The 13,696-nt window shown below is 35.6% G+C and overlaps 2 protein-coding genes across 2 annotated transcripts in view; both read right to left on the reverse strand.

The window, feature by feature from the left end:
• LOC123546613 (uncharacterized) overlaps positions 1-1,503 on the reverse strand; it is a 28,031-nt gene extending 26,528 nt beyond the window's left edge. Inside the window, exon 1 of the mRNA XM_045333042.2 lies at positions 1,350-1,503. Within this exon, the coding sequence (XP_045188977.2) occupies positions 1,350-1,442 (93 nt within the window). The 5' untranslated portion in view covers positions 1,443-1,503. The remainder of the gene's footprint in view (positions 1-1,349) is intronic.
• Positions 1,504-8,331: 6,828 nt separating this feature from the next.
• On the reverse strand, positions 8,332-12,452 carry LOC123547793 (perlucin-like protein). Its single transcript, XM_045335051.2, has 5 exons — positions 12,389-12,452; positions 11,892-11,980; positions 11,191-11,284; positions 10,649-10,871; positions 8,332-8,421 (listed from the first exon to the last, which is right to left on the reverse strand). Exons 1-5 carry the CDS (start codon positions 12,441-12,443, stop codon positions 8,397-8,399), a joined length of 486 nt encoding a protein of 161 aa, XP_045190986.2. The 5' UTR covers positions 12,444-12,452; the 3' UTR covers positions 8,332-8,396.
• Between the last annotated feature and the right edge of the window lie 1,244 nt (positions 12,453-13,696).

The raw sequence follows: 13,696 nt of genomic DNA on the forward strand, positions 1-13,696 counted from the left end.
TATAATCGAGATAGTTTACCTGGAGTAAATCGTTACAAACGCTTTTCAATTTTCATCGTAAAAAAGTAGTAAAAACAGCAAATTCTCATGTGTTTCCGTAACATATAGTTTGTCAGTAATAAAGTTTTGAAGCCTTCTTAAGAAATATAGCATTTATTTCCAGATATCTAAAAAAAGATTTTTTTTTTGTCGTCGAACGATCTGGAGGCCAGTCCCTTTAACTCTGGTCCTGCTGTGTGAGATCCCCATTAAAACACCAGGTGCACAACTTCCCATTCTGAATAACAATCTTGTGAGGTTTGATTACTCTGGCTCAAATACTTTTTGAGATAATAATGCATGACACAAATATGGATTGATGTACAGACGGACAGACAAGGGCAAGTCCCCCACCCCACTCCCCCTCATCCCTCTCAAATTTTTGGAGACACAAAAATGGACATATGATGAACAACTTTACATTCATGAACAAATTATAACAAAATTTGAATTCAAGCTTGCTTGTATGATAAATGATGTTGACGGGAAGTTGGAGCTATTAAATATCTGTTTCAACTGAAACAAAATACAGAATATCCTACTTTTTATATAATCTTGACTTGTACTTACATTTAAGATATAGGACAGATTACACGCACAAATAATTTGCAAAAGAATTTACACTCAACCTATTAAATAAAGCCCGGTTTTGAATAATACAAGGAAAAATATAGTGAATCAATAAGTGTATTTATAGCTATCACTGTCTTTTTATTTTGTTATCAACTGCAGGAATGGAACTTTCTTTTCACCATCAAATAAGTATTTCACAAAAAAATATGCACCTTATTGTCTTGCAAAAAAAACTGCAGGAAACTATAAATGTAGCATGCTTCCTTACTTGTAACTGGCAAACCAGCAGAACTCAACACACAACAGCAGAAATGTTGCAGAAATGTTGAAACAACACAACAGCAGAAATGTTGCAGAAACGTTGAAACAACACAACAGCAGAAATGTTACAGAAACGTTGAAACAACACAACAGCAGAAATGTTGCAGAAACGTTGAAACAACACAACAGCAGAAATGTTGCAGAAACGTTGAAACAACACAACAGCAGCAGAAATGTTGCAGAAATTTTGAAACAACACAACAGCAGAAATGTTGAAACAACACAACAGCAGAACTGTTGAAACAACACAACAGCAGAACTGTTTTTAAAAACAAAGTATTTCAGTGAGCTTGATCCCTGCTTTTTCAAGTTTTAGAGTATGTTAATTTCTAGAATAAAGACTGTACCAATTTACAAACATTTAACTATCTGCATTTACAAAGTTATCTATCTGTTTTTAATACCAAAAATCTCACCATTGCCACTTTATTGCCATCATGCTGCTTCATATATCGAAGCAAAAATTGTCCAAGATTTATAATTGGTATATCCTCCAGTTTAAAGGCCATTTTGTCAAAAAGTATGAAGAAATTCAGCTAGTACTAGTCTTCACTTTAAATCAAACAATGCACTGTTTATAAATTACATTACTTTACTTAAGTTTAAGTTACATGATATTTTACCTGTTACTTTTTTCAAGGGCAAAATGAGCCGCGCCATGAGAAAACCAATATAGTGCGTTTGCGACCAGTATGGATCCAGACCAGCCTGCGCATCCGCGCAGTCTGGTCAGGATCCATGCTGTTCGCTAATGGTTTCTCAGGCTGATCTGGATCCATGCTGGTCGCAAACGCACTATGTTGGTTTTCTCGTGGCGCGGCTCAAATATCTAAAGTTAGCATATATTTGATATAAAAGGGTAACTCATCCATTCAGGCACAAGTAGAAGCTGTCGCATACATTTATATTTACAGTTAAACCTGTAGATTAAAACCGCATTGAGGAATGCTAAAAATGGTCTTAATTTGCAGGTAACTTTAATATTCAATTATATTCATAGATTAAAATAAACACAGTATTTCTGTAGGAAACTAGAGCTATCACCCAGGGTATTTAATACCCCAGACACAACTTTTATACAAGTATGATGTTCTTAACTATTGGGTTTGTAAGTGACCCTCCAGAAATATGTGGTGACAGTATGAGGAAGAATGGGGGGATGGGGGCGGGGGAATGAATCGTTACATCAGCCACTGATTTATAGCTTAGATCGATATTAAAATCTAATGATCCTCCACAGAATTATATGACCACCTTATAAGCAATGGAAATGGTAGAATCTTATGAGAGGTAGAACTAAGAGCATTGTTGTAACCATCATCATTTTCTTCCAGAAAAAAAGCAGTAACATGAAATTATAACAAAGCTAGAGATTGTTTTTCATGAAAAATGTATGATTACCACAACTTACCATGCAGAAATTGCAAAATGCCACAAAGTAAGAGCCGTAACTCCAGAAAAATCACTAAACAATAACATTCCAATGGTGTACACAATTAGGCTTTACAGTGGTAACTTCTGTGCGGTTTAGTAGAATTCCAAGCAATGGTATAGGAGGAAAAGCACAGATCAAAGAATGTAACAAATCAAGGGCCATGACTCCATTGAAAATCATTTAGTCAGGGCATGACAATGATATGCACAACTACTCTTCAAACTTAATCGCTCATGAGATTTGATGACTTTCAGCCTAATTGCATACAGCAAATGGTGTAAATACTGTAAAACATTAGCAAAGCAAAACCCATAACTCCTGAAAAGTTTGGTGGAAATCTGCCCAAATGTGTAAGAGAAGTTGCCAAAATATCATAAAATTTGACAAATAAAGGGCCATAACTCCCCCGTAAATCATTGAACCAGAACATGCCAATAGTCTGCATAATAAGATAATAGAAATATGACCTATCATATAATAGAAGCAGCTTAACATAAAATTTGCCAAAATATAACATTAATTTTGACAAATAAAGGGCTATGACTACCCTGAGAATCAATATGCATAATTAGACTTGACACTGATCACTCCTGCAAGGCTTGGTGAAAATCCCCCATTCTTATAAAAACGAAGTGGCTAAAACATAAACAAGAGGGCTAAGATGGCCCTAGGCCGCTCACCTGAGTATCACACCATAAAAGTGTAAACATGTTTTACCTAGTGATTTCATGGAGACAAATATTCTGACCAATGACCAATTTTCATTAAGATCGGACCAAAAAACGTAGTCTCTAGAGTGTATACAACTTTTCCTTTGATGTGACCTAGTGACCTAGGTTTTGACCCCACGTAACCCAGATTTAAAATCAACCAAGACTTCATGATAAGAAACATTCTGACCAAATTTTATGAAAATAGAATAACAAATGTGCCCCCTAGGATGTAAACAAGCTTATTCTTTGATTTGACCTGGTGACCTAGTTTTTGACCCCACATGACCCAGATAAAAATTCGTTTAATATTTCAAGTGGAGAAACATTCTGACCAAGTTTCACGCACATCAAAGGAACAAGAAATATCAAAAATAGCAAATTTTGGACATTTAAGGAGACATCATTCTGGAACCCAAGATGGGATCTGGCCAGTTTTCGAAAGGAACCGAGATATTATGCCAATACAAGTTGTGTGCAAGTTTGATTAAAGTTGATTGTAAAATGTGGTCTCTTTCGTGTTCGCAATAAAAAAATATAGCAAATTTAGGACCCTTAAGGCATCACCCTGGAACTCCTGATGGGATCTGGCCAGTGTTCGAAAAGAACCGATAAGAGCTAATAAAAGGTACGAAAACATCGAACCAGGTGTCGTGGACTAAACGTAAGATTGGCAATCTAAAATCACTCCTAGCAATATCTCATGCTGCTACTGTCACTTACGAAGAAGTACAGAGGCCGTTGATCTTGCATTGACCATTACCTGTGCTCTTTTTGTTACTGTTTCGTTTAGCATCATACTAACACGATGTTGGAACAAGGCGACTTTTCAGCTTCTATTGTGGAGGAAGACGCAAGGTGCCCCTCCGGGTTCCAGGAAATGAACTTTCTACAGAATGAGATACTGCAAACCATACCGCACAGATGGTAGGAACAAGTTTGTTACACCAAATCCATTACAGAGTTTTTCGTAAATTGTGGCTTTTCAATGTAGGATTCATATATCAGTTACGAATTATTTGAAGGAGTAGTGGTAGGATCTTTTGTGGGGGGTGGGGAGGTGTATCTTTGAAAATGTCTATTTTATGGTCAAAATATATTTTCGATTTAAAAAAAGTTTACAAAATGCTTACATTGAATGGTTTTGTTAATACGAACAATGCTATCTTCTTTAATAACAATCCCAAAAATTAAAGTCACAATTGAAAGCTTACAACTCTTAGGTGTACAAAATGGCTGAAATTTACAAAAATTGCAAATTCAAAACTGCTACAGAACATTATCACCATCAGAGTTCTTTAAGATTATGTTTAGCATTTATTGTATTGTTAGGGTCTTTTACGCATAGCCTGTACGTTTAAAAGCCAGTCTCTGACAACTGCGACTATTTGGCTCAGTGGTTAGAGCATTTGACTAGCACCCGAGCGACTCGGGTTCGAATCCCGCCACAGACAATTTGGATATTTCGTCATGAAATTCTGTGTTCATTGATTCGTTACGGCTAAAATTCGTAGGAGTATTGACTTGCATTTTAAAGAGCAATTCAGGTAAAACGTTGTTATGGATAAGAAACGAAGGAAACCTGGAAGTTCGGGGAGTCGGATTAACTGGTGTGTACACTAACGTTAAATTTGTCATAGCATAAACAGGTTAGATAAAACGTACCTATAGTAAACTCAGTTCTAGCATGAAAGAAAACTAATACAACATAGAATATTACAATGAAATGCATTGATGCCAGCATCAAAGACGCCGCCAAGTGTTGTGTCTGAAGTACATTTATTGCAATATGAGTAATCACCTAATCCCCAGCCAGCATGACTATATCGGCCAGATATAGGTATAATGTCGGAATGTCGACAAAATGTGCCGACGTAGGGCCGACGTCGGGCCGTTGTGAGTAAGTGAGTTAGGTTTTACGGTGAGTCGACACAAAATGATAATATATCGCCGAGATCGGACCGTTGAACTGCCGCAAAATATTGAAATCGGTAGATTGACATCAATCAGTGTAACTATTTCGTAAGTCGAGCCGATATTGGATACTCTAATATAGCTATATTTTTCAAAATATTATTGATAAACGTGAAAAAGTAATCTAATTGTTTATGTGTGCTAATTTATTAAGCAAATATGATGTATGCCAGAATTAATCAAACTAGGTTCAAACAAAATTTGAAGACGGTATTTATCAAAATTTTATATGTAATAAAGGGAGGTTATAATTAAGATGCATTTCTATTTAATGTAGAATGCCACCTTAGAAATATTTATATTTACAAAATAATGAAAATATAAATATGTTTAAAATTCTAATTGAACAATTTTAATAGTGTTAGGAATATATAGAAAGCTTACGTAACTGCATAAAACATGCAGTATATAGTTGTGAAAAATACTATATCAATAAAATCAAATAACCATCATACATATGATGCGAGACACGTCTGTTCTCAAGTAAATTACTCTGAGAACTTATAAAGTGTATATTTGAAGAAAACTTTGATGAAGCACTGCGACAACGATATGATCTGCCAATATCGGGCCGATATCATTTTGATGTTGGCCAAATATCTTTTGCCAATGTCGGACCGATGTCATTATGATGTTAGCCCGATATCGTCTACCGACGTCGGGCTGACATCATTCCTATCTGCAGCCGACATTGAAGCCGATATCGGGCCGTTATAGACAACGACGTCGGTTTGATATCGGACCGATATAGAATGCTGGCTGGGTCATTACTTTATTAGACTGACTGTTTACAAATTATCAACATTAGCACATAATACAACATATGTTATAAACAGTTAAAATGAAGAATAAACATGATAGAAAAGTATTACCATGCAATACAAATCCTCTACCTGCAATGACAATGACATTGCGAGTAGGTGTTCCTTTTACATACAAAATTAAACCAACAAAGGTCAGCACCTGTGAACAATTCTTATATGCAGGAGCATGTGTATGAAGTTTCACAGAAATGCAGTTTGTTGGGAAATGAGGAAATGTTGAAAGATATTTATTTCAAAGTTGTGGTTCACAGAGACCATTATTTTTATTATCGTATGATGTAATGACTGTTTTCTATTTACTGATGAAGTTTTATGGACCTTAGTCACCTACATTATAGATTTCAGAATGCAGATTATACACAACATTTAACTGTTTCCGTTGCCAAAACAACCAAAGATTTTGTTCAAGAAAAGAAAGATATAACATGAATAATCTCTTCATTGCCCTTATTCACAAAGCAAATGTCATGAATCTTTCTTATATACTTTTGGAATATCTTGGAATTCATTTTTTACAGACGAACGGTAAACTTGAAGTCCTCGTTGAACCGTAAGGTTACTAGGAATGTCAGTGTCTAGATTCAAATCTAATATTACAAGACAATTAGCAAGCATAATAACCCACTGCCAAAGTGTAGAAAATGTTTGAATGAAAATCTGTTTTTCTAAGTTAGACAGGAATGGACAGATACAAAAACAAACTATCTATAAAAGTAAAAAAAAAAGTAACGAGATATAATACAACCAGAGCAACTGACAAGTCATATTGAATTAATGAAAATATAAATTCAACAAGGAAATCTATTTGAAAGTCACTGATGCTTTGATAAGTTATGGTCCCATGGCTTTTGAAATTTCGATCTAACCACATTTTAAATAAGTATTAACTTGTCACTGATAAATTCAACCAAATGATGGCCCTTTATTGTACACCTTAGTTTACAGTGAATATCTGTAAACCGTGAGTATATGACACACACACACACACACACACACACACACACACACACACAAATACATCACTGTACCTATCAACACAGAAAATACATGAACTCCCTTGTCCGCAATTCACGCGTTGATGTATGATATGTCTGCTGTGAATTCTATTTATAGAAAATGAGAGAGCACTTTACTATAGGTAAGTAGGTCATATTAAGTTCAGAAATAGAAACTTGACTTACAGAGTAACATCCTTTTTCAATATATCGGATCAACATTTTGACGAAATTGTAAATAAAAAAATATTTTCTGCTCTACAAATAAGGAGCAGAAAGGCAGATAACATTGTTTTATATCACATAATTAGTTGCATTACATACATTTTTTATATATTTTTTTTTTGCCATTTTTTTGCGTATTCACTGAAATCTATTGTGCAATATCGTGGGTCCTTTTACAAACTATTCACTGTGTTAAGTTTATCATTTTGAAACTATTCATTACCATCTTTACAGGGTTCAAAATAAAAGTGTATCCCATATACTCGACGCCGCTCCTGGCGGCGTCGAATAAATGTTATCGTAAGAACTTAGCAACGGCTAATGTACTCACTAACTTATGAAAGTTTTGAATAACAGAAACACAAATTTCAAGGGATTGATTAAGCAAGATTGCAGAAAATATTACGACTAATGTACTTACTAACTTATCAAAGTTTTGAATAACAGAAGCACAAGTTTCAAGGGATTGGTTAAGCAAGATTGCAGAAAATATTACGACTAATGTACTACTTGACTTATCAAAGTTTTGAACAGAAGCACAAACTTCAGGGGATTGGTTATGCGAGATTGCAGAAAGTAATACCTGTTTTCATTATACTCTCACTTTCATGTACGTAGGGTCAGAATAAACCTTACCAGTGTTACTTGGTAACTATGAGCTGTGAAAGGTGTTGCAAGTTTCATTACCTCTCATGAACAGGCTCAATCAAGATGAGTCTAAATTATCATTTTACACATTTATCAACTGTATCAACAGCAGTCTTTAAGTGTCGGGTGTTGGCCTTACAGTGTCTCCTCGTACAAATACTAAGTGTTAATATATTTTCTGATTCTTTTCGAATCTTGGAGTCTATAGCATCTTCATCTAAATAAAGTTCCACTTAAGCCATTACTAAGGACGTGAGAGTAATTGCACGCTACAGTACCAGTAATAAACAGACTCTTATCAAAGCGAGTCTTGCTGTTATTTTGCTTGGTTGCATTCTATGCTTCAAATGATTCTTCGTATAGATTTTAAAAACCATCAAAACAGCAGTCTATACATTTTCTACTTCAAACTGGTTGATAACTTTTCTTAGCCAATACAAATATTCTAGCGAAAAGAACAGACATTTTTTCTATTTGAAACAACTATGAGTCGGCAAGGAATGAGAGACAGGCGTCGAAAAGAATCTCATCCTACTTATTCAAATTTTTGTCTGATTTACATTTCGGAATAAACAAATTATCTAGGCAAGAATATTTAAGTTTTAATAAGCGTCTTTTCATATTCAATTCATTTAAATCATCAATAGGTCCGCTATCCGATGATCTGGCCTTCATTTCTGGAAAAAAAAGTTGAGAAGTTAATCAACATCTATACTTAATCATACATAGATTTTCTCGTAATTTTTGGCATACTCTTGTGGTCACATTGAAGCGCATATCTCATTTTTGCAAAAGCAGCATGTTTTTACTTGAGGAATTTCATTAGATTTATTAAAATGAACATTATTTTAATGCATATTTTAACATATCTTATCGATCTTAAATATTTGTAAAATAAACAGCAGACAGCAGAAGATAATCGGAATGCTTGTGTCTGAGAAGCTCCTGATCTAATCTATGTACATTTATTTAGCGAATATGATGATTTTAATAGACAGAACGTGGAATACAAACTTAATCACGTTTATGTGTTGCCTCAAAATATGACTGTTTTGAAAAAAAAATGTTGTACTTCCCAGCAAAGAAAATCCATTTACACCAATTAGACCCGGAAACAATATTGTAAAATCAATATTTGATTGGACAGATAAACTAAAAACGCATCAGACTGTTATAACGTTTTACCAAACATTCCCTATAACTCTTCTCCCTTCTACGAGCTCCCTGATACGTGCACGTCGTTGAAAGAGCACATATGGCGCTAACTTGGTCAATGCCCTAACTAGATCAACGTCTGGCCTAATTAGCGTCACCTGACAAAAACCTTGGAGAGTATTCTATTTCTTTAGGAGCCAGGGTATTGGAATCTGGTTAACACCCCGCCCACAGCGCACCCCCAAACCTACGGCATCAACACCGTACCAACATCTTTGGACTACCCACAGAACTTGTGGACTACAGGATGCCTTCCAGAGGACAGTACACGGGACAGAACAGTTGCCAGTAGCGACATACAACGCCAGGACAACATCTACTGGAAGCAGACCATACGATCATACCGTTTTGTGACACATAAAATGAATATCTTTAAGAATTGCGGTACACTCTACATAGAAACAAACGAATTTCAGAAAAAGACGTAACATGAGGACAACTAAGTTAGACGGCTAATCAAATATCGATCATCACTAAAGTACCGTGAGATGGGTCTATAACTGCACAGATCATCAACTTAGAAACATAATAATATAGACAACAAAAAGAGATGAATGCTCGCCTATAGATATGGTCCGTCGGTGGCGAGGGTAAATAAACGTATCTGCACACACACACTCCCGTAACTGATTTTCATTTCTTTGTGATTATTCGATTTGTTTTCTGATCAACAGGAATATTTATGGAAAACACAGATTGCTTTCACCTACGATCAAAACAAGCTTTATGTACTTAATATGATCTTATTCATTGTCCAATTCTTTTGATTTGGATCAGGACTGCAATTGATACACGAAAAGGTTACATCCTGCTTCCTGCTATTTTCTGATAGATCGATAAATCATGTCAACTGTTGATCATTTAAAACGAAACGGTCTTCTAAAGGAATCCGTAGAACAAAACATATGTTTTTTTTTGTGCAAATATGACATACGCTCTTCAATGTGACCATTATTTATAGCTGACACATGGGAATGCGAAATATTATGAGAAATTTAGCATTATTTTGAAACCTACCTTTAAATACTTTGGACACATATATTATACTTGATTGAATGACTAGCCAGTCAATAGTAAAAACAAAGACAAGTATCAAACGCAGCCTCCCCAAAACGAAACCCACAGCAAAATACTACGCATCTTGACAGAGGCCGAGAGTTTAGAACGAATAACAATCCCTGAAGGATGAAAATATAACAACATTGATTGAATTTTCGGGGAGACTTTTTACGGCCGCCACACGGCACAAACATCACATCTGTAGTAAAACATATTGAAAGACAGAGGGCATGACATCTGTAATAAATTTTCATTTAAGTTTTCTTGAAGTTTTGACCATGACCCAGCCAATGTTAGTGTTGGTCTGCTGATTTATATGAGGAGCCATGACCTATGATAGTTTTTTTACATTATATTTATATCAAATTATAGCTAGTCACAAGAAAAATTTGGCGTACGACGTAAATGAACTTGTATAAAAGAAAATCAAAGGATACTGTGGTGAAAAATGCTGGTTATACGTATTTATTTGGATTATGATTCAAACTAAATTTTTAAAACAGTTTTATTACACCAAAGAATTGTGTAGCATGTGAATTGTCCATCGAAGTCGAGTTTGATTTCCAGGAGAAAGGCTGTACTCGGAAGAATGTCAGAATGTTGTAAAACAATGTTCATTGATCTACTTACATAGGTGTTTCACAAATATACTTTTGAAAAGAATGACATTGTAAGTCATTCCAAGCAGGTTTAAGTGGTCCCTTGCCGTCGCTGTCAACGATTTCCAAACAGTCCTCGACCCCGCCGCTCGGATTTCCTGGAAGCCACGTGCTGTATGTGATATCGGTATTTGATGTGTACCATTTCCATTCACCTTCGACTCGGAGATCATTTCCACCTATCCAGTAACGAGCTACAACATCAATCAATATAGATATACATTTAGCATGTATACATACTCTTTGCAATATTTAACACAATGACAACTATGTCACAATTTTAAAAAGTAAATGTTACTGACACTATTATTCCAGAAACGAAACGACAGACAAACCTAGGTGAATTAAAAATATATCCTTGCCTAGCTTCTTGCAAAGTAGATCAGTTCATTGGAAAAACAATCCGTCCCTTCAACACTTGAAACGTGTTCAACAGTAATAAGTAGTTTGTGAACCAGTGGAAACTATGTTTATAGGATATATGAAACAGACGTCAATTATGACTACATTTACCCCCAAGCGTCTCTACTTCATTGATAAGGAAGTTATTTTCTTTGGCGTCCTCTATTTCAGCTAGATGACCACCGTAAATCTTTTCGCAGGAAACCTGAAAATAAGTTACTAGAATATCTTTTTGTAGCAATCTGGAGCATGCACAGTTTCTGTGTCGCATTCGATTAAATGAAATAACGAAGTATGTGATTTTTGTTTTCCTAGTATGACAGTACTGGATGTATTGCTGCTTATGACGCGTTCATATGGTACTTGTTTTGGCACAAGGCCAAAGGTCGATACTACAGTAACTGTCAGAGAACTATAAAATCACTTGACTGATAATAGTTTTAATTCTTAACTACATATTAGAGCTTTGGGTTTGGTAAAGGCTAAATCTGCGTCGTGTGAAATGCAACATTTATCTAGTAGTGTGTACAATAATGTATATTTGAGTAGTAACATTTCAAATAAATTGTCCCCAGTGGTTATGAGACTTTACTGTACCGATCCAGTGTATGTAAAACACTTTGGTCCATAAAAAGTTTTAACATGAAAATGATTTTTATGTAGTAAGTATATATGGGAAGTACACGAATATATTAAACTTACAAAAAGCTGCCTTATATCAGTTTAACTAAATGCAAAAGTACTGCAACATAGTCTGCAGAAATATTAAAACTTAATTCCCCAGTCTATATATAACAATGATACGGTCATACCAACGCATCTAACCATGTTTCTGTATCACGGCTAAAGTGATAGCACGAGTCACCATGTTTGATAAATCCGTCTGTACACTGACCTTCAACTGAAATATATGTTTGTTTTGTGCAAAGTTAGGTTGCTCACTTGCCCCTCATTAATACTGGACTGATATTATAAAGAACCCGTTCCTGTTTCGGTGATCACATCATTTGCCTTAATGGGGCATTCTTTCCCTATTTAAAATGCCAAGAAATGTTCTATATGACCGTATATGGTCGATGTGACTTAAAACTTAACGTTTGATCGATTTTAGAGGATATCATTTGTTAGTGCATTAGCACTAGCAATTGTCTCTTGTACAAAATATGATTCGAAAAATTCCTTTACATTTTAACACATAATAAATGCAAAGGGTAACCTATAGCTTATAATCAAATAAAACCAAATTTTGATCAATAAAGTATGTCTAACATCTAAGAAAATGGTTAGCATTTTAAACACCAAACAGTACCTGATTTCCCGCAAAGAAATACCAAACCAATTATGATGACACTTGACACAACCATATCTACACATGTAGTCTTAACTATATAATTTCGGTGTTCTCTTATCATTTAGTCTGTGACTGGCACTAGTAGTGATTAATTCATGTACATGTATATACGTATATAAATAGCGAACACCTTGTACATAAGGTGGGAATATTACTTTGAGCAATCTGATTCAATTCCCATCATTCAATTTGCAAACTTTCGACATGCAGCACCAACACAATACCATGTAAGATGTAATTCTAAAATATACAGATACGTGTTATATGTAAATAGGCAGAGACTGAAGCTCTCATGCAGGCCGTCTCAATGGTTGAAGACTCGGTAGAAGAAAGCTCCTCAGTCGTCTTTCTCACAGATGCACTGTCTGTCATGGAAGCTCTGATCAACAATTAAGCTCCGCAGCTAGCCAGGAGAATGCAGAGCCTGAGTATAACCTACGAAGTAGCACTTCAGTGGTTTCCATCCCATTGTGGACTTGCAGGCAATGAAGAGGCAGACAAACTGGCAAAGCTTGGAGCTCAGTCAGAACAACCAACAGAACCTGTGAGTTACAAGTAGAAAGTCACCATCATCAAGGCACTAACAAGACCAAGGATGGAGGAAGATGCTTTTAATCTCCTTGATCGGTCTGAACAAGTGATGATGGTCAGGCACCGCTCAGGGCACAACAAGCTCAATGGTCACATGTACAAGAAATACAGACTGGCATCATCGCCAACTTGTCCATGTGGTTGAGAAGATCAGACTGCAGAACATATACTTCAGAGATGTAAAAGGCATGACCAGGAGCGAGCTGCGACTTGGCCGATAGATACCTCAATCCACCAGAAACTGTATGGAGGCATTGAGGATCTGCGACAAACCACAAGTTTCATCGAGGCTACTGGTCTGACAGCGTAGTCGCGAACGACAAGAAGAAGGAGTGTTATATGTAAATATATTTAACTTCTTGCCACCTATTCGGTCTAAGTTGTTTGATTTGTTGTTCTGTCTTCTGCAAAAACCGCATTGAGAACGTACGTTTGTGGTGCGTTGTGTTTTCTTTTTACTGTTTTATAATATCGTGAATTTTATTACCAGTACGTATGTCAATGATTCACCTGAATGGAATCACTGTAAGAAGAAACTATAATCAGCACACAACATAACACTTCAATAACTGGACACATTGGGATTTCCACTCAGCATATCGTATCTCGGGCTCAACAGAACGACATTTAACCAGGCATATCAGTCATTCTAAACATAAGACAGTCTATTCTAAA

The sequence above is a fragment of the Mercenaria mercenaria genome, chromosome 9, assembly GCF_021730395.1.
Source record: "Mercenaria mercenaria strain notata chromosome 9, MADL_Memer_1, whole genome shotgun sequence".
Taxonomy (NCBI): Eukaryota; Metazoa; Mollusca; class Bivalvia; order Venerida; family Veneridae; genus Mercenaria; species Mercenaria mercenaria.